At 41.6% G+C, this 21,598-nt stretch overlaps 1 protein-coding gene across 3 annotated transcripts in view; it reads right to left on the bottom strand.

Moving 5' to 3' along the window:
- Window positions 1–1,675: 1,675 nt before the first annotated feature.
- LOC136430559 (fibroblast growth factor receptor-like 1) overlaps window positions 1,676–21,598 on the bottom strand; it is a 49,643-nt gene continuing 29,720 nt past the window's right edge. For all 3 annotated transcript variants that reach the window (XM_066421280.1, XM_066421279.1, XM_066421278.1), the window contains exons 4-8: window positions 6,299–6,346; window positions 5,930–6,085; window positions 5,568–5,699; window positions 4,915–5,271; window positions 1,676–4,659 (exon numbers count right to left, since the gene is read on the bottom strand). In XM_066421280.1, coding sequence (XP_066277377.1) covers window positions 4,184–4,659; window positions 4,915–5,271; window positions 5,568–5,699; window positions 5,930–6,085; window positions 6,299–6,346 — 1,169 coding nt within the window. In that variant the 3' untranslated portion in view covers window positions 1,676–4,183. The remainder of the gene's footprint in view (window positions 4,660–4,914; window positions 5,272–5,567; window positions 5,700–5,929; window positions 6,086–6,298; window positions 6,347–21,598) is intronic.

Raw genomic sequence — 21,598 nt, 5'->3', positions numbered from 1 at the left:
GGATGATCAGCAAAATTGAGACTTTGTCTATCAAAATATGCTGTTGCTAGCCATTTTTCCAATAACCTGAAAACCATCCTTTTATATAAGCAGCATGTTTTTGTCCAAAAATTGTCCAAATTTTCATCAACGCCAAACCAAACTTTCAGTGTAGAAGTCCGAAACCTGAGTTGTCCGTCGTGTTCAACACTAACAACGGAAGCGACACCACACTAATCTCCAAGCAGATCCACGCCGGGCGCGAAAATCGTAGTATGCTAGCCAGAGAAGGTCCAGTCAGCCAGAGAGGGTCAAATCAGCCGGGCTGATTTGACCCTCTCTGGCTGACTGGACCTTCTTTGGCTAGCATACTACGATTTTCGCGCCCGGCGTGGATCTGCTTGGAGATTAACACCACACAGGTATCAAACTTCGAGACGGTGAAATAGCGCTTCCTATCGGAATAAGATAGTAATGCAATAGGCTTTGCTGTCCCGTAGGTTTTATACTGATTTGTGAGAAAGGACATCCAGCTATTGTAAAATATGAATGGCATAAAAAGCGTGAATCTTACTTTGAAGGAAAGTGCCGGGTATTTGTATATTTCATTATCAGATGATAACCTTATCAGATGCTACTAGTTTACCATTACATCGCTGGGGTATAATTCAATATCGCTAGAGGTCGCTGCAGTACCATATATGGCGTGTTCCGCTGGTGATTGTGTTACGAATCATCGCTGGAATACAACAAGGATCCTATATAATGTCCTTGAATACAAGGAGGCTGGGATACTACTAGTATTAGAGTTGGTGATATGTATATATTTCCAAGAACTTAAACTGTTACGGCATTCCACCATTCAAAAAAAAGCTTGTAACAACGCTACTTCCATAAACTTTCTGAACATAACTGCAGTATAAAATTACCATCGACCATATAGGACAATAGCATGCATTGCGCCGAATAACACTCAGATTGAGATTTCATACTTAGGCCACACTTTCAACTGTAACGTTAACTTGACTCTGCGCTTTGAAAGCTTGAATATTATTCTGCTCATCAGTGTCAATGCCTGTGAGCATATTGGCCTTGTAATGCAAAAGGACTAGCCCTTTGTAATAGCTTCAGGGTAGTGGGGCAGCCCTGGATGTGTGTCCAAAACAGCCAAACCAATAAATAAATGAATAAATAATGCAAAAGTTCCTTTTACAAGTACACTCCGTGAAAGTCTGGCCTGCAGTACTACTACAGACCGCGACGAGGTGTTTCAAAACCACTTTTAAATCGCAAAACTTGGGTCAGACCGCCAGCGTCTTACATGGAAAATCAGTCATCCTAATATCTGTTTCCTGACTTGAATGACAGCAACATGATGTGATAGTCTTGTTGTGACAGTAAAATGTTCCCCCAAAACATTTTTGAGGAGGTAGCATTTTCATTACTAGTATCTCCTTACACTCAGAATAATAATCCAAAGACTGCATGACATTTTTTTTAAGGACTTGCCGATACAAATAACTATTTGCTCTATGTTGTCGAGTCTTCCTTTTGAATTCTATTTTCCAGTTCTTATACTTTTCTTTCCCCCGATTTCATGACCCATCCATTGATTCACTCAATCAATAACCGGTAACATTTCGTTCCTTTCCAATTTCACACCTATCACACAAACGAATACACTGTCAGCCACATGTTTTATGTTCATACAAAAGTGATTTTAATTTTCTCTTCACATTGCCATACATATTCTTCTGTGGTATTTTCTCACCACCACAGCTACAAGTAGTCACTTATTACACACACTGACATCTGTCTTCACAGCCTATGTACATATAAGCACTCTCATCACAGGAGGAGGGGCATTTTCTTTGACTGACAGCTGTCAATATCAATACTTCTGCAATGTATACCAGTTGTAATATATAATTTTTTTTTCAAAAATGATGTAACAAAAATATTGTGGACTAAAAAATTTTGCTAAAAGAGAAAAAGTAAATCTCTGGTCATCTATTTGAAAGTATTTTCTACATATTATATTGCAATTTGTCCATGTACTTGCCCTCTTAGTCTTACAAAACTCGAAAACCGTACTGTACTTGAGATTTCCAAGGTACAATCGACTGTGCCTTATAGAACGGAAAAATCAGCACAATCTGGCTGATAAAGTTACAAAAGGATGGTTCAATGCTGTCTTTCACAGAAAGGCAGACGATATAGTCATCTTTCATCCTTTTTTTAACAGAAATATACAAGAAATCCACATTTTCCTAGTTCAAAAGCGGATTGTCTAAAAGAGAAGTCTTTCAATCATCATGATTAAATATCATAATCTTATATAAAAACTTGCTGACTTAGGCTCTCATATAGACTAATACATGTACTATGAATGATCACTGTACTAAGAACAAATCAGTTCATGTGATAAAGACAGCTGTCAATCTGAGAAAACTCCCTCCTCCGATAATGTTCAATATACATCTAATCATAGATGGTTTATGTCATCTTTAAATATAGCTCTATACAGCTAAACAAAACTCTTCTCTACACAAGTCATTTGTAACATTTAAAAAAATTACATTGCAAAAATTACATGGTGGTACTCGACTTTTTTTCTAAGCATCCAATTCTTTGGCATCGGACTACACCAGCATTTTTTTTACGATGTATTTATATATTTTTGTTACCACTCTGGTGCAAAAACAAAACATAACGGTTAATATTCATGACATAGTTACAAATCCAGTATTTTACAGATACGCACACTGATGTGGCTTTAGTTAAAAGTGTTGTTTTTGCTGGCTTATATGGTTCAGTGATCAGCTATTTGAACTTGCGGTTGAGGGCAACTATATTGTACCTTCTATAAGAAGGGCGTTAAAAAGAATTTGCATTAGAATATAAGTTGGCAGTGTTGGCACATGACATAACAAACCTAACAGAATGAGAAGTATGAAATTCAATAAAACTGGAACCGGATGAACGTTTTGTTGATGATGCATACAGAAAATCCCCCACCAAGGTGTGTTGCATGAAACAGAAAAGAACTGAACTTCTGAAAAAGCATACTTGAACTGTTAACGTAGATGTATGTGACGTCGTCGTAAAAAAAATGATATTCAAAAAAAGACAGAGGTATAATAGTTGAGATCTAAATATACGGAGGTAACAAAAAAGTTATTTCTTGTCTGTAGTGATAAGGCATCACAACCAATTATTTACAAAGCATTCTGACAGTAGAATAAGGAAAACCATTATTTTACACCCTTTTTCGTGAGATTTCGGTCTTCACACACACTACACTCCTCGTGACAGAGGGTTATGTTGGGGACCTACGCTGCCTGGAATGTCACCTGACAAACTCGGATTGTGTAAGGAAGTAACTGTCCAAATGCCATCAGTGTCACGTTCCACACAAACCATCTTTGTGTGGGGAGGAGGGCAGGTTGTTCTTGGGGCTCTCCCACTTTAAATATTATATAAGGGTGGTTGCTCATATTAAAAAGGTCGGGGGTGTATGAGAATTTTGATACAAGGGAAAAGTGGGTAAAAGGAAAGAAAGGGGTAAGAATTTTTCCTACTCTCCCTTTCTCTTAAAATGGACCAGCCCTTATGATGTCTACCATCCAATCTCTTTGAAACAAGACAGCTGATTGGAGGAACTTCAACATACACTGATGGCATCTTGTTACTCTCCCTCTTACAACTGTTGCTCTCTTTCATTTTGGCATCGACTTGTAACAAAATAGGTTATACTTTACTCTCAGACCATCCATTTTTCTTATCACTCTTAACTTATTTACAAATGTACAAATAATATACAAAATTTTCCATGATTGTGCATGCAAAAACTTCCAAGCTGTGAAACCATGTACCCAGAGCTGGCTATGACTGACACCTGTCAATAAAACAACTAATCATTGCCCTCAATTTGATACTCATTTCTACACATCACAAATATATATCATTTACCATTAAATACTCTCCAAATCTTTTTTGTATAGACTCTTTTATAATTGACACATAAACAAATACTACACAGATTTAGCACCAGGCACTATTTGGCAAAAACGAAACAAAAAAGCAATGACGTTGTAACACCTTACAACGAACAGACAGGCGCTCGTCCCAGCCAGCTCTAGGCACATCTTAGGACGAAGGGAAGATTTCTTTTTATAAATAAAGAAGGATGAAGGGTTCAGGGCTAACACTGGTAATGGATGTGTTGGTGCTGGTAGACCTTACTAACTCCCTCTGTGTGGGTGTGCGTGTGTGTGTGAATGTCCGCGTATCTGTTCAAGTATTTTTCTCTGGTGGACGTGCTGTTGGAACTCAGCGTTCCCGTGGGGCTCGCCGCTGGGCTCAAAAGGCCAGACGGCGGGTGCATCCCCGACGACAGCGAGCCTGACGAGTCCTTGTCCCGTTGTAACGACATGACGGTCGTGCCGTGGGACGCGGCGTCGTGCTGGGGCACGTATTGCCGGGTCGGGGTCCTGACGCTGGCGGGGGGCGACGGGCAGCGTTTCCGCTGCTGGCAGAACCAAACGCCCCCAATGACGAGGATCAGACCGAGCGCGGCGGGAAGTCCGATCACCACCACTAACGGCACCTTACTACTCATGGAACTCCTGCTCATCACGGACTTCGTCGTTATGGCCGGGTCTTCTATCTTGTCTGGATCTACAAAAACCACAACAACATTGCAACTTAGCATCTTTTAAACAATCACGTAACATAAAAATCGCAATTCACTTAGTAAAGTAAAATGCTGATAAATCTTTAGTATCAGTCTAAAAGCTGTGGGCTGTGATAAAAGAGGACACTCTGACCAAACAATATGCTCATGACAAGTCTAGATTTCTTTAATCCAGAAAAATGCTGCTCTACTCTTTTCAAAGGCTTTTAGATGGTTGATAAAGATGCAGAGGTCCTTACCAGGCTTGACTGTTAGAAAAGCGGCCTTGAAGCTGTACCCCATCGTGTTGGCACCCAGACAGATGTACATCCCCGAGTCTTCCTCCTTGGCTTTACTGATCATCAGTTTGTTGAGGTACGATCCGTCGGGGCGCGACCAGACCTCCCCGGTGGGCAGGACGATAAACTTGACCCCGCCCACGTCGATCGTGGTGTTGGGGTGCTTGTGGAGCTCGTGCTCCTCCACACGCTTCAGCCACTGGATGTGCGGCTTGACGCCACTGCGGACGCGGCACTGGAAGGACGCGGTGGTGCCGAACTCCACCGTCGTGTTGACCGGGTGCACGCCGGTTAACTGTGGCTTCGTCGTCATGCGAGCTGGAAAAAGGAAACGCAAAATTTACTCTCCTAAACAATGTTACCAGTATCTACACACTTCATAAATAGCTTCATCAGGTTGATATATGCCAGGTTAATGATGTTCTGCGTACACGACCAGTACATAATCACCTGCTTGCCCTGAGGAAGGTGACAACCGGTCAACGAAACATCAACAGGTGATTACGTACTGGTCACAGTTTCATCTATCTCCACAATTTCATACACGTATATACACATAGTAAGGCTTACGAATCTGATAAGTGAAGACAGAAGTGAAGACCATGGCTGCTCACCTATGACATCCACCTTGTAAGTGGCGTTGATGCTCCCAATCCGGTTGAACACCTTGCAGGTGTAGCGACCGCTGTCTCTCGGCCTGAGGTTACGCAGCTTTAAGGTCCACCGCTGACCCTTCTTTGCTCCACCTGTAAAAGCGATAAGAAAACAATCTAACTCACAAAACTAACATCATCATCATGTCAGGCGACTTGCCCGGACCACAGCAGCTCTCTCCCTCCAGACAGCACGGTCTGCCATTAAGTGCTCTAGGTTTTCAGCCCTCACCCCTACGTCCCCAGCAAATTGGTCAAAACTAGACAAGATAGCTACTGTTCGCTTTACAAGGCAGAAAGTCTGAACGATAAACTGGTCGTACCTAAATCCTCGTCGGTGAGCGGTCTCCCATCTTTCGACCAGATTATTTCTGGTTTGGGCTGACCGCTTGCAGAGCACTTCAACCGGACGGAGCTGCCCATCGGTCTTTGGATGATCTTTCGCCGCATCTTCTGTGGCTGTGTGAATCTGGGTTTGGCTGTTGGACAAAGGCAAGAAAAATATTTAAAACTAGCGATACAGAAAATGCTGCATGTTCCTTTGTATCAGGATTTCAAAAGTAGAACAAACTTTTTTTTTACTCGTTTACAAAAAGAGACTGTGAACTGTCCTACTTACTATCTTTCAATCTTGTTTCATGTTTCGAAATTGAACTTCAACTGCTATGAAAAGAATGTCAGAGACTACTCACTTCCACCAACAGGTGTTGTTCCAACCGGTCTGCCTGGATTGGAGTCATCTGCAAGAAGGAACAAGAGACACAATTAAATCATCTGAAGATTTCAAACTTTCATACAAACACCTGAACAGAAAGTTCAGCCTAGCTGACACGTGGCATAGATGTGGATGGACCCTCTTGTAAATACATTGTTCTGCAAAAAACATCCCCTCAAATGATGGCTCTAAAACTACACTTAGCAACTTTGACTGTATATATTTGTGTAAGAGGTTGCTTGGTTAGTAACCTTTAAAAGGTACTAAAAACCTGTTTCTAAGTAAGGAGCCTGATTCCCCGGGGATCACTCCCCCCTTGTACCCTCTCAGGGACTTCTGAAACTCAATGTACACTTCAAAGGGTTCTCCCACCCCTATGAAAACATTATGAGAGTCATGGGAGCAGCTTGGCATGTGGTAACACTTTCACAGAAACAGACTGAAGATCTCACTTTCTGACTAGGTTAATGACTTCTTCAGGTGTTGTAGGGCAGCCCAGTGCACGTTCTCTCTGTACCAACATTCCTGCAAGACTTGCAATTTGGTGTCATTTTTTGGGGGCTGGGTGGATAACTTCAACTGTATCTTGGTGCGTCCAATACATTTTCGGCCAATTGTCAGCAATGCCTCAAAAAATGTGCTGAGCTTCCATGAAAAAAGGCAAAGCAATCAAACCTCAGACTGTGAACGAAGCATGACGCTTTTTCGTTAGCTAGTACAGTAGCGCTTCGCTAAGGCTTGCATATTTTGCCAAGCACACTGGGTCACCCCTAGCTACTCTTCTTGATTTGAAGTGTGTTGGGTTCTTTTATGTGCAGAGGTTTCACACCCCCTCATACACTGGGCCGTCTGCTTTATACTCTTGAGCATTTCCATAATTGAGATTTGCCTCTCAAAATACAGAAAATAGCATTTCAAATAGATTCCGAAATTTCCTGGTCCAAGATGCTTTCTATTTTCGTGCATGAACTCCCTCTACAGTCTAGTCAGGTCTAGCGGAAATGCTGCTCTGAACAGCATAAAATCTTCACTGGAAGTTAAGCCAGAAACTGTCATTGTCTGACACACTATCTCCGGTCTGGGTGAAATGTCAAGAGTTTTGTTTTTTCATAGTCCAAGGTGATCCGCTTCCTGCCATGATCCAACTTTGTTCTTTTGACACATGACAGAAGCTATCTACGAGATCTAAACAGAATCCACCTTTTCTTGACTAATTCCTAGCAGTGTTTTTTTAATGTAAAAAGGATAATTTGTGAACAAAGTCTCTCTTCTGTGCATAGTTGTTCTATCTGTACATTGTATGAGATGATCCACAGTTTATACATTACGTCAGCGGTTTAGAAGCCTGAGGGTTGGGACGTTTTGATCACTCTGCAGTTGGACAAACTGCGAGACTAAACTTCTTGGCTTTTGGAAGCTCTTGCTTACATCCTGGTACCTAGGTGATCCTGACATATACAACCCTCCCTCTCTCGTCATAACAACCGAGAGACGGCTTCCGACTTTTCGGGAGAAACAAATTGTCAAAGACGGCTCAGGCTTACCGCAGCGTAAACAGCCACAATTCGGTAGCGAGGACCCTGCGATTCTCCTGCCAAACAGACTAACTCACCTAAACGGTGTACGGCGGGTCTTATCTCTCTGTTTATCTTTCAGGGTGTGTTCTCTCCCTTAAGTAATTTGCACAGTTCAAACAAAGTCAAGTACAATGTAACTGGATTTCCTGGAGGAAGGCATCCGGAGATCTTGAACTTACTCCAAGGTAAGGCTCCTCCCACCGGCCGTAACACTTAAGGTCTCCTGCCCATCTCCGCCTTAAGGGCTTCCAGACGTCTCCTGACAGCTGTAAGCTGTTTATCAGAGGGTTCTTACAGTTAAGTCTCTCATTTTCTGCATCAGTTTCAAAAACAATTGCCCCTGAGGCTCTTTAGCCATAACCTCTGCCCCTGCCTGGCTCCACCTAAAGATTTCATTAACTCTTGCTTTTCAACACATGGTTGTTTCTGCAGACAGGGACTTGGGGGGAGACACCCGCCAGTCTTCAATTAACCTTGTCATCTGCCTTCCTCCCAAGCCTTTAAGTCCCTCTTGGAGGGGAGGAATGCCTCTTCTACATTCGCCCATGACATCATAACTCTAAGCTATTCATTAGGGTCAGTACAAGAAGGTAATCTGGCCATCTTTGGGCAGATTTGTGTATGGTTTGTGCTCCATAAAGCCTGGGACATCTAAAACTTGCAAACTACTTTACGACTTGTGTAAGCCTGGGGGCTGAGGGGAAGCAAAGTGTAACTATCTGGATAGAATGGTGAGAATTTTCCCCTTGAAAGTCAGGGTGGAAAGATTTATCTTTGCTTTTCAACACTATATACCCCTGAGAAAATGTAGCCTAGCATTTTCCTCTTGGCCCAAGTGCCAAACTCAATGGCTTTTTCATATGGCAAAGCCAGATGTATATTTGACCAATTATGTGGGATGTGGAGTATTTGTTTTCAATGCCTGAGCGCCCATATTTTTATGTTTCCTGTGTGTTTGGTGCAGGTGCGTCCTGGTTTGGTTTGTGTGCACTGGGAAGAGGAACAGACACGAACTGTGACTTGGGTTTCATGGAAGGCAATCTCCTGGGTTTTCACTATCCACAGCTGAGCTCACAACTAGTGTGACAGAACTGCAGGCTTTTCTGATAATGATAGCAAAGTGTGCACACAAAAACTGTGCTTCACAGATCTTGCTCATAATGAGAATGTTATGAGCTTTTCTTAACGTTCACTGATGCTAAGATGAATTGTTATGGTCTACTTGAGTTAGTTATGACACATAAAGACCAAAAGGTTTAAAAGTCTTGTTCCCTTCTATACAACACATCATGGCCATATGTGGCTAATCAGGGTTTACACAAAGACATCTGTGCCTGTGCCTGTGCCAACATCAACACCACCATCTCTACCAAACACACCTGTCCAATGGTGACACGTTCTATGTGGTATTACTCATACCCAGTCTCTCAATCATCGCGTTATTACGAAAGGATTGGTTCGACTTTGTCGCTAATTTACGGCCACCCAAGTTCAACCGACTCAGCAGAACGTTGCCGTAAAAACGCCAGAGATTCTCGTGATGCTTTCTTCAATCAATCATTACCTAGTGCGATTTGTATGGTGCTGTATTTACTTGAACAAAAGTATATATATAGTCTTTACAAATCATACACACTGCCCGGGGAAGCTTTGCTTGGGTAAGCTTTCTTAAAGCCAAGCATGCACAACAAGTTTATAGTCAACCTGGTACAAAAGCTGAAGGGCGGCACTTCACCACACCTGCCCTGCTTTGTTCCTGGGGAAGAAAGCGTGCAAGGCAGTCCGACCCAAACCTCATGTCAAACAGAAAATTTGAGCAAGCCTTTGAATCTCCACACTCTAAGCACCACTCCAGAATGTATTGGGTCCACACATGTGGAGCTGAGCAAATAAATTGCTGGTTCTGCCGGCCAACACTCCGTAAGGGGTTAGCGAGTTCACCACCGCAACGCTGTAGTAACTACGCTCCAGTTTTCTGATATTCTTCTCATGTTGATTCTAGTCTAGACCTTTTCCTTGACAAAGAAAATCATTTGCTGAAGAGACCTTGTTCACAGGTGCTGAAGAACAACATTGGCAAGAAACTGTTAACCAATGTTTCCTTGGCCTGCTCAGTCAGGATCCCCTAGGTGGGCATGAAAATTGCCTGATAATGCTTGCTCCAAGCAGACAGAAATGGCTGGAATTTGTAATGCATTACCAACCATCTTTTGTCTTTGACATTTAGCTGAGTTCTAACTATTCCTTCTTTGAAAATAACAAATTTGTTGTTGTTTTTCAAGCTTTAGTCTGTTATAAGAATAGACCCATCACCTCCACAAATTCGTTATAAACCTAACTTGCAAGAGAGTAAAATGCGAAGAAGAAGAATTCTTTCTGGGTCATGGACCATCCTGTGCTTGGTCAACCATTCTGGGCGACACATAGCGGGGGTACAGTAAACAAACCGCTGCCAATTCGCTGACAAATCCGCACCTCGTGCCATACAAGTTCAAGTTATCCGCCAAACACAAAATTTCACACTCTACCGCCACCAGTCACCCACTATGATTAGATTTCTATGATCAGATTTTTCCAAGCAGCATGGGAGGGACATTACACCAACTGGAAATGTTGGTATGAAATCTAACCACATCATATAGTGAAAATCAAAGCTTTCAGACCCAACAGTTGATATCATGTACTAAACACCTTGCAGACCAGTTAATCATATGGCTGTGACAGGACATGGCACATTTTACCCACATTCTACCAGCTGATGCCCCAGGCAATATCGGCCTCATTTTTCACAACAAACACGGACTGCATACCTAAATACGAACATTGTGCCCTGCTTGTTTTTCTTTCATGTTGGATTCAACCCTTCAGGCATTTTCCTTTTTTTTAAATACAAAACTGCAAGCCTGGTATACAAATCCTACAGTATACATTTTCTTAGTAATTTGATCTCAGCAGGTGACTACTCTGTGTATGAGCTATTTACGAATAACTGTTTTACCTAAAACACTGACTTTAAAACACTATCAACAATGGTACTAGAAACACACAAATAAAACGACTTCCAAATATGGAGAAACCGTACACATTCATCAACGGCCAATTAACGAGCCCAGGTGTGGAGACTCTAATGAGTGCTAATTACCTTACCATGCCCCAGTGGGCAGTTAATTTGGGGGGAGGAGCCAAATCACCAGTGGTGTGGACAACAACACTTGATATACATCTACCACCATACAAATGTTAATCTTCTCTACTTTCATGCCAAATTAGGCAGGGGACTTGCACGGATTTAGTCTTGGCCTTGGATTAGTGCTAGGGCTTTTTTCCTGTGACCAGAACCATTCTTTCCTCTTTTTTTTTTCACAACTCACTAGTTTTGTGCTTATCACTGGCTTAGTTCTGAATTTGCCACCGGAAGTAGAAAAGTTGTCTGCAGCACGTTTTTTTCCAAGAATATTTTAAACCGTTCGCAAACATAACTGCATTCTTTAATCTCCAAATTATTCATCACATTTTCTTTCCAGACTCATTAGACATTTTTCAGTTTGGAGACAAACATACTATAGACCATGTTTGCATTATTACTCCTATTCAAAGGACGTTCTTTTCCATATTTCTTCCCAAGGTTATTCATTGACAGCTGGCTCAATACCTGTTCCCAACTGCACATGGGGGGCCTTTTTGAAGTACAAATCCTACATCTATCAAAACATAACCAAATGAAATATTCAACAGTTTTCCTCTCAGAATGATCCGTCTTCTTTTAATAGAGTACTGACAGATGTTTCTCCATAGCTGCACAAAGATAACAGTTAAGCTCTTCAAGAATACCTAGCAGCCATGAATGTGTTATAAAGAAGCCATGTTGAAAGTTCACTCCAAAATGTGATAGACTGGGGCCAGGTTTTGTCAGTCATATTGCGATGTTTAATAAGTAATCTATTTCGAATCTCCCGTGATGATAAACCCTCCTCCCCTCTGCCTCAGTTTGTGTCAAAACAAAAACAACAAAAAATCTGACAAAAAACCAACACTTTTCTGGAACAATCCATCTTGGGTAAACATGGTGTAGACAGCTGACATGTGTTACCCAGCAGGCCATTGCAATAACCTGGACATCCAGCCCCTTAGGATTTCCACTTCAGAATCTGACAAGGATGCATATGCATAGGGAAACACTCTGGTTTCCAATCAGGAGTCTTGCTACAAAAATGTCTATAAGATGCTTCAAGTATTGTGCATGTGTGTTGCTAGGCTAGCTTTGAGCCTTTTTGGTGGTCATTTCTGTGCTCTAAAAAACCATGAAAACTGTATCTATTCTCCAAACCTGCAGACACAAAAAACTTTAACAACTCCAGACTAAGCTGGTGGGAGGGGCCGCCCCTTTGTCTGAAGATTAACACCTTTTTGAGGTTATTTGGTGAGATTTAGCAATTTGTGTGAAGTCCCTTTGTAGCTTAATGGGAGGGTAAATTGTGTGTGGACAATGGGGGTGTGTGAAGTGTGAAGGGGAGATTTGCTGGAAAGCATTTAATGAACTTCTAGACTCCCACCCCCTTTCCCCAATAAGAGACAAGAAAAAAATTTCTAACGATACATACATCCAAGAACATTACATTTTGAACAGTTTGGTATTCTGAGAACTGTACAAATAACGTATATTACATGTATCATCATTTCTTCCTTCAACATCTGATAATCAGAAAAATATGCCAGATTGAGAAACATATGTCGAATATTAGGTATAATACCCATGGCTTCCTACGTGTCTCCCAACATGTAACAAGATCGGACTATATCAAGAAAATTAATCATTCCTCCATGACCATGAAAATGCAGTTCCTCTCCCGTTTATTTGTTTAACAGAAAATCTTTGATGAAAGATTGCAGCAGCAAATTCTTGCAAGGAATCAAGATTACAGACACTCCCCTGAATTTTAGATACAGCAAAACCAAATAAATATACTACTGCAGAAACCCCGCTGGCCATGAAATGTGTGTGCCATGATCTATACAATCTATGTAACTCCACGGAATGGAGAAGCATTGAGAGATTTCCGTTTTGTTAAAGCTAGGCCAACCTCGCAGTCAAAGCTTTTAGAGTTGAAGTGAAGTGGCTCTAAGATATGCCAACTGCGAAAGATGTACAGAAAAGGCCCCAATAACTGAAGCAGTACAGTATTGGCTTGGATGAAAAATTGTTCCTAGCAAACTTGAGAAAACGTTCTGAAGTATATATTCTCAAAAAAGCTATTGGATATAGGTAGCAAAAAAAAGACCAGTACAGGGACAATTTGTCCGCAGAAATTTGCTTGTGAACGAAAAAGACGTTTCGAAAACGTCTGAGCACATAACGTTTTCTGGAGTTATTCAAGGACAAGTGCAAGAACTTCCTAGAGAACCAAACAACACCCTAAAGAATTCAAACATGTGCGTGGGAGGACAGGATATACAGTCACAGCCAAAACCTTGGTCTGGACATTTGTAAGTCAGATAAGTTGTGCTAAAAGCCTTGAGACTTCAAACACTGCCGACTGTTTCTTGTATTGTAACAATAATATACCACTGAGAGTTGGTCAAGGAAAAGATTATGAAAATGTTGAAGGCCTCCAAATGTATATTTCAAGTACATGAATGACAAATCCAAGCTGCTCTGGACTTAGCTAAGGACATTCTAAGAATACAACATCCCTTGATCCCACAGAGGAAATCCTAATCACAGCATTAGAGAAAAAGGAAGCTTACCATCAAAAGGATACAGATAAATCTTTCTTTTGTACCTTTTCAAATGATTATAGCCATAAATATGTAAAATTGGGTAATTGCCGTCTATTGTGGTCCAGAAAGTTTAATCTCTTTGAAGAGAAGGATTTAGACTTTTTAGTGAAGACCCACCACTGGTCTTGTCTGTGTTCTGGTCTGTCAATCCGACTACTGAAACAGAATGCCGTCAACAGGCCCTCTCCGCTTCCGAAAATTCAGCACTGACAAACGGTAGCAACACACCAGCATTTGTTCCCTTGTTTACGATAAACAGCGATCAATACTAGGATAAATACGGCCACAGTTCCTGCCTGAAACTGACAGGTCTGCTGACAATAGTGACAGGACACTTCCCCGCAAACAACCGGGCATTTCTTTGCCAAGTGGCTCTGGGATGCACGATTTGTTCAAACAAGTGGGGCGGCTAGGACGGAAGAGTGCCCCCGAGAAATTCCTGAGGGTCTACGCTGCTTTGATTCGGGGGTCTGGCATGGTAATGCTGTCTTCAACTCCCCGGCGAAACCAAACACTCGACCCCTACTCGTGCCAACGGCCGTGGATTGAGATATACCCAAACACGCTGAATGCGCGCATTCACGGGGCGGGGGAAACGTGATCGCGCCCCCCTGTACACGACAGGAAAGACAAGACGGAATTTTTGCAGCGAGTGTGGAAGGGTAGTTGCGTACATCTCGGGTGATGCCGGTAATACGAGCGGACCTATTGTGTTCTGTATCAACCATGGCGGACATAAATGACTCTTGTCTGAAAAGCGGAGCTACCTCGGCTTCGGTTCAGTTACAACAATGAAATAAGTGCAGCAGTGCCGAACTCCGAGTGTGCATTTTGAGAGCCTTGTAAAACAAAGCTGAGTTTATGCACAGGAAAGCGAGCGGTTGACAATGCTGCATGCAACAGCAGAATTAATTGAAGTATTTTCTTACTCCTACCAGATGGATTTCTTCCTTCAGTAACCAGTAAACAACTGTCCTCTCATTGTGCAAACCTCGTCTTTTATAAAAAGAACATCTTGTAAGGTGTCAGAGAAAAATCTAGCTACCTGCTATGAACACATACAGCGACCGCTTCCTTTCAAGATGAGTCGGTACAGCCCACCGTACAAACTATGTAAACTGGTCCTGAGACGCGACGTGAAAATACAAACAGGATTCCACTTTTGCTTAGCCTTGTGGCACTCCAGAAACCTTCCCATGACATGGGTGTGGTCTGATCTGCAAAACAACTTTGAAGTCGCAGCTTTCCCTTCCAATTTCCTCCAAACACATAAATACCTTCTTAATGTCTCCAGAAATGCTAGAAACAATTTTTTCGGAGCCCTCATACTATTTCTAAAAAAACTCTTGAATCATTATTTTCAATTGTTAAAACAAGTCAAATTCTTTTTTCGACAAATTGTATTCCAACATTTTCAATAGAGATGCACTCCATTCATGGTAACAAGCTACATCTTCAGATGCTAAATTGGGACACTACCAAACAAATGACTATACAATATTTATAGAACAATCTCTCCATCCGGAACTATGTGACAATTGTCTCTGGGAGATTACTGCAGATATCCTGAGTGAATCTGTGGTTGACTGGGTGGTCTCAGAAAGTTTACAGTGTTGTGACTGAACAAACCAGAACAGACCTTCACCAAGTTTATACAGATTAGACTGGAGTGGCAGGTGCCTGAGCAAAAGTCAGCAAACTTTCATGGGGTCTGCAAGTATGTCAGGGACCTCCTATGAGTCCCCCCCTCCCAAAGCTAGTGGTCTGAACTTTAGACAACCAACACGTTGTTCTCCCTTATATCCCACAGAAGAAGCCGCCAGTTTGCTTTATTTGGTTATACTATTGACAAGTGTTGACAACATTATTAACTTGTATAGAAGACCAGTGGTTTGACCTGGTTTAATGATTATATTCAGTCAACTAAATAATTGTTTAACCAGATGCAAAGGTGTACTATGTAGATTTTGCTTGCGTCTGTTAGGTTTGTTGATGTCCATATGAAACCAAACTTTTAGAATTGTGAACATTACTGTCTTTCTTTCAAAAGTGATGGTTTTACTGGTGGACCAGAAGTTGAAATGAAGAATTAAATCTTGAATAAAACCTGGAATTATTACATGTACTTTAAACTTTACACAACTTCTGCAATTCAAAATGATTTGATGAATATTCTAAAAATATTTCAGTCAAAACAAAAGTGAGAGGCAAATTTTGAAGCCTATTTTCGTAGCCTAGGAAGTAACAAGCTATGTTTGAATATCCAAAAGATAGGGGGAGCAAGTTTTCAAGCAAATTAGTCTTGACTTTCTGCACTTTCTGTCAAGGCCAAAGTCCAACATGCAATCTGACAGAAGTCAGGGGTCAAGAATGTCCAAGTATGACCAGAATTAATTAACTTGTCTAGTGATATATACAACCAAGGTGCCGCGGGTTTACTCCCTTGTTATAAAGAGCCATCTATATTTGTCTTTGTTGAAGAACTTTGTATTCAAGTCAGACACAGGAGGTATATATCACAATAAAAAATGTAACCCTGAAGCGACTGTCTACAAATGCGCTGTTGTATTTTTTGTACATTCACAAGTTGACTTCCAACTGTAGCTGTGAAAATTTCACACTAGTATATCTTGGACCTTCACCTGATTGTTTTGGGCAGCAGTTTTCTCCGTGGCATGGGTATAGGAGTGACATGCAGTTAAAAAGGTCTCCCCAGTGTTCTTGTTGTCTGTTGATTTATAAGACTTGGGGGACTGCAGGAAGGAGCAGTGTTTAGGTTCTGTCTGCTTGGGGGAGGGCACTAAATCTGCTCCTGACAGGGGGGTGACAGAAGTGTTTTGTTTTCCAAGTCTCTCCTTTTAGATCTGTTGCCAGATCAGATCTTTCAGTCAGATAGAGAAACAGACTTATGCTTGTTCACTACTGCCAGGGTCAAGAAGGAATGTTTTCCTTTTAGTTTCTGACTAGCCATGTTGTTAAAATAAGAACCAATGTGAAGATATATGACTGGCAACTTTTACAGACCTCAGGCTCTTAGGCTACTTCAAATATGGAGAATTTATAGCAAAGGTCTTGGCAATGTAGTAGTAAAAGTGACTACTTTGATTTATCTTTTAAACTTAAGAACAAGATACTCCATTTCAGCCATTGTGACACCCTGGTTAACCTAAACTGTCCAATCTAATTTCAAAGTTAACCGGACAAAATCAAACTGAGATAAGGCTTGGTACATTTCCTGAGAATCTAGCTCCAAGTGTGCCTTATCATACTGTCCACAAAACATGTCATTCACAAAAATTAACTCAGCGTTTGGCAATGCACATATGTTTGGCAATGCATATGCAACAAATCAAATATCTAATTATTAGACTTAATCTATTTCACATTTGAGTTACGATTCGAATATCTATCCCCCCCCCCCCTCCAGGTGAGGATAAGTTGAAGAGGGCAACCAGAGTTTCTTGTTTCCCCTACCCATTTGCACCTGGTTCAGAGTAATTGACAGGGATTCTGCAATCCTTCCTTATCTTGACACTGCAGCACATAACCCTATCCTCACTTTACTACTTCAAAGGGAAGATTCAGGCTATCCAGTTCAAATCCATGTGGAAAACGTTAACGAATTGTAACAGAGGACACCTCGGAAACTGCCTACAGATAAACCCTTGCCCCAAACCCAGTTCTACCCTTGCAATCACCCTCTTTTCTCTCAGGAACCGTTAAAATGTACCACTCCAGAAAGCCATCACTCTTCCTAATCAAAGAAAAATAAAACTACTACGGATCTTGATGTCAAGGGTATACAAATGAAATTATGTTATCCTAGAAGATGCATGAAATTCAACTTTTGGTGTCGCATCTGTGAAAACAACTCTGCTACATTGAGAAAAGTTACGGCCTGTAGAAAATGTCAAAACAGTATTGCAATGGTCAATGTCAAAAATAATTGTACACGACAGAATGAGGCTGGTCATAAACTGTAACTCCTTGCACAAATCTTAGTTTGTCTACCCTTTCACTTAATTCAGTTCTTGTCTTCTGAAGTTTAGGTCAGTCGTTCTAGAAAATATCTGCCAATTTTAGTGACACAACACTCACTTACAAGTCCAGTAGGTAATTTGTAATTGTTGTGGTTTATCAATGAGTAATATTATTATGCTGTGTCTTTATATCATGCTCTCTTTGTAATAGATTTTCAGTCAATTCGCATGATTTATCGAGTCGCCGGGGTTGCCAACTTTAGTCCCGGACTTGACTGCTGTGATGGTAGGTGACTGGACTGTCGTGATGATCGGGGGCCGGAAAGAACTGTAAGAACTGACTCCCAAACATGTTGAAACTGAAAGAGGCCATCTCGGCTTTAGGAGCCTGCCAAGTGAAATCCTGACTGACAGAGCACAAAACACACTCTGAAAGAGCAAGAGGTAAAATTCTAGCAACCAGATTGGATAAAATCATCACATGATACTTCTCCACCAGGGCCTGACCCAGACAACCTGCCCTAGAAGGTGTCAGTTTTTCTTATTCAATTTTGGCGCCAGCAATTTGAATGACAGAAACAGGCTGGATTGTTTTCTTTTAATTATGCAGCAACACTTACATTGGTCCCACTAAGGTCAGAGGTGCTAGAAGATTTGTCATGGTCTGGCCATGGAAGCTTCTACTTTTTAACTTCCTTACTTTGGCTTTTTGCTACAAACACCTTCACATCAACAAAAACGTTTGATATATATATTTGTATTATATGCTTCGGAAAGACAGTCGGGTTCTAAAATAGAAAGGACCCGGGAACTGTATGACTATGTGGTTTTAGCACTGCTCCGCCCACCCGAGGAGTTTGTTGGCTCCCGAGGGCGACTGCTCCGCCCACCCTCGAGAGTTTGTTGGCATCCCTCGGGCGAAGCCCTCGGGAGCCAACAAACTCCTCGGGTGGGCGGAGCAGTGCTAAAACCACATAGTCATACAGTTCCCGGGTCCTATCTATTACTTGGCAAGTCTAGGAAAGCCAGACCTCCAGTTTGAGTTAATCTGACTCTTATTTTGACATCTCCAATCTAAACAACAACACCTGGCCTGTATTTATCCCACAAGACAGGCATTCCTGGTGGGAAGGCTGGGGGCTGGGACAACCTTTGTGCCAGCCTTGGTGACACAGGCCAGGCCCTGGACTTCACTGATTATTTATCTTGTAAAATTTGATTGAACCGTGGGGCTCTGAGATATGAACACATCTCACACCTGCGTGGCTAAAGGTCCAGAAGTTTTTTCCTCCCATGCACGAAACACAAAACATTTACATTTCACCCTCCTGGCACATACCGGCTAATTTGTCCTGTCAAATTTGATCAAAGGATCTTCGAAAACATCTGAATTTTTCTGATGAAATCAATCAATGCTACACTACTCAATGTCAACTGTGCTTTTTTCAACTCGCTCATTTGTGGAATTTCATCACAAATGTCCTTATCATAACAAAATATAACATAAAATATATTAGGGCTCTGAACTGTCTAGATCTCCTTTCCTCTCTCATTGCATTCGTAAGGAAATTTTCCCCTCTTCACCTTTCAGGAGTTCTAGTCATTCCAACTTGAACATCTGGCAATGGCTCATAAATTTGAAGTCTGGAAAATGTCAACACAACACACTCCTTTACTTTTATGGCCATTGAAAGAGTTTACTGGGAGAGGTCACCTTCAGAGTATCACTTCTAAGGAAGCTAAGAGGATAACAGCCTACCCTACCACAGATGTTTTCCCATTTATACACTTGTGGTTTGAAATGAATCCACTCGAAACTGTGTAAATTTCATCAAATTTGGTGGGGTCAGAGGTAAGGAGAGTCATAAAGGTGTTATTTTTGGCTACAAAACCCTACAAGTATAAAATCATTGATCTTGTTTGAATGAAGATATGAAACAAACAGTTCAGTCACTGTGACACTTAATACGCTTCTGCTGCAAATGCAGTTAGGAAAAATTACCTGATTTCATTTGATCTAATTTACAGGACTGATTCATATGCTGGAAAACTGTGTTACGCGGTGGTCCCAAAAAATTAGCGGAATCGAGTTAATCATTCCAAAGCCAGAGAAAGGGGCTTTGCAGCTTGTCGGCATGGCAACGGGGATGCTAATGACGGGAAACCGTGGGGTTCAGGTGGCTACAGGGGAGAGGGGAATAAAGGTATTAATGATGCCAATTTTGCGGGGGATAAACGGCGGGAAATACTATTATGTACATTTTGGATCCATTTTTGCAACCTAGCTGGAAATTAGATCACCTTTAATATCGTGCTCAGAAACAATGCATTGAGGTGTACTCTTTGCATGAGGTTCAACTTTTCTGGTAGAATGTGTTGCACACTACAAACGAAACACGATTCCTTAGAGTTTGTCCCTACCTAAACAAGAGCCATGTTGATTTGTTATGCTCTCTCCATAAACATTAACAACCATAGATAAGTGCAGGAGCTATATGGGCAAAAACCTCTGCCCTCTTGTCCATCTTTTTACATATACTAGGCCTGTAGACCAAACAAGAAGTTTTACAGGTGCACTTTTGGGAGAACCACTTCAAGCGAGCGAGATTTGTTGCCAAGAAATATTGGTCCCACTTCCACAACTCATCAATAAACCCTCAGTTATTTCCACAACGTAAAAGAACATTAAGTCTGCCAGCCCCCGCCATTAAAAACTGACAGTTAACTCGGGTATGTCTTAACAATGTGTAAGTTGCAGACAGCAGTGGATTACAAGGAAGGGACTCTCGTCCAAAACAAACACACAAATGTCCCCGTGAACTAAGGAAGACATGGCTGGGTTGGTACTTTCTCCTCTGGTGTAAGTTCGACCCCTCCTTCTCTCTGTACAAGTAAAGACACCCAGGGTTATTCTGGTGGATTTTGACCCCCATACAAATGTTAGGCGGAGCTTCTTCAGACAAATAAACATCGGAAGTTGTGAGAAACCCCTTTCAGGTTCACATTCTGAAAGGATGTGATGATCAACAAGTTGTCTGTTATACAATTATAATGAGTACAGCAATCAACAGTGACCATTAAAACTTTTTCTTGAAAAAGAGCTGATTGAAAGCTGAGCTGCTTACTCCGAAAAGATCTTAAGTACACGGAATTTGAAGATATGTAGACTTAAGGCAAGAAATTTACAACGAAGGACACTGACTTCCCAACTACAGTTACCATATTTCAGCACATAGGAGGCTGTAAAAACTGTGCCAAGGGTGAATTTACAATGTTTTAAGCATCCATTGCCAACACAGACATATGTCGACCATACATACGGTAGTTAGATTTATGGACAATGAAGTAAGACAAAAGCCAGTATGCTAGCTCTTCCTGCTGTGACAGCAGGCCCAGGTGCATGTCTTTCCCCACAAAGGTGTTCTCCCAGCAAGCTTGGAGCCACCCTGGCTCACTGCCAACCTCTAAACAGATCCTGCCTTGCCCCTAAACAAACAAGTGTTATTTATCCCTCAATTTGGATTCTGCCTGCAATACTACCGCACATCAAAGAGTAGTAGACCGGCTTGTCACAGGGGGCCCATCTGATGGCATTATGGGACAAAATCACAAGAGTACACACACCAACACACAGGGCTAATCTCTTCTGTACATTCTGGCATCACTGTGATTGTAGTACAGCACAACATCAATACTCTTCAAAGCACCAAACGGCATACCTCTAAGCATTATAGATTATGTCAGTTTTTTTTCTTAAATTTCCATTTAAACGTATTGAATCTATGAATTTCTAAGAAGCCAAACACATACAGACCCGGAGCAACTACCCACAAGAATGTACTCCATCCGGTATGACTGGGCTGTTACACAAGTACATAGCTAGCCGTGATAACCGCCTACCAATCAGTTTACAAGGCGTATTTCCGGGCTGGGCTAAGACGT

The sequence above is a fragment of the Branchiostoma lanceolatum genome, chromosome 3 (assembly GCF_035083965.1).
Source record: "Branchiostoma lanceolatum isolate klBraLanc5 chromosome 3, klBraLanc5.hap2, whole genome shotgun sequence".
Classification (NCBI taxonomy): domain Eukaryota; kingdom Metazoa; phylum Chordata; class Leptocardii; order Amphioxiformes; family Branchiostomatidae; genus Branchiostoma; species Branchiostoma lanceolatum.
The sequence above is the reverse complement of the archived record's forward strand: the minus strand, read 5'-3'. Positions and strand labels throughout refer to the sequence as shown.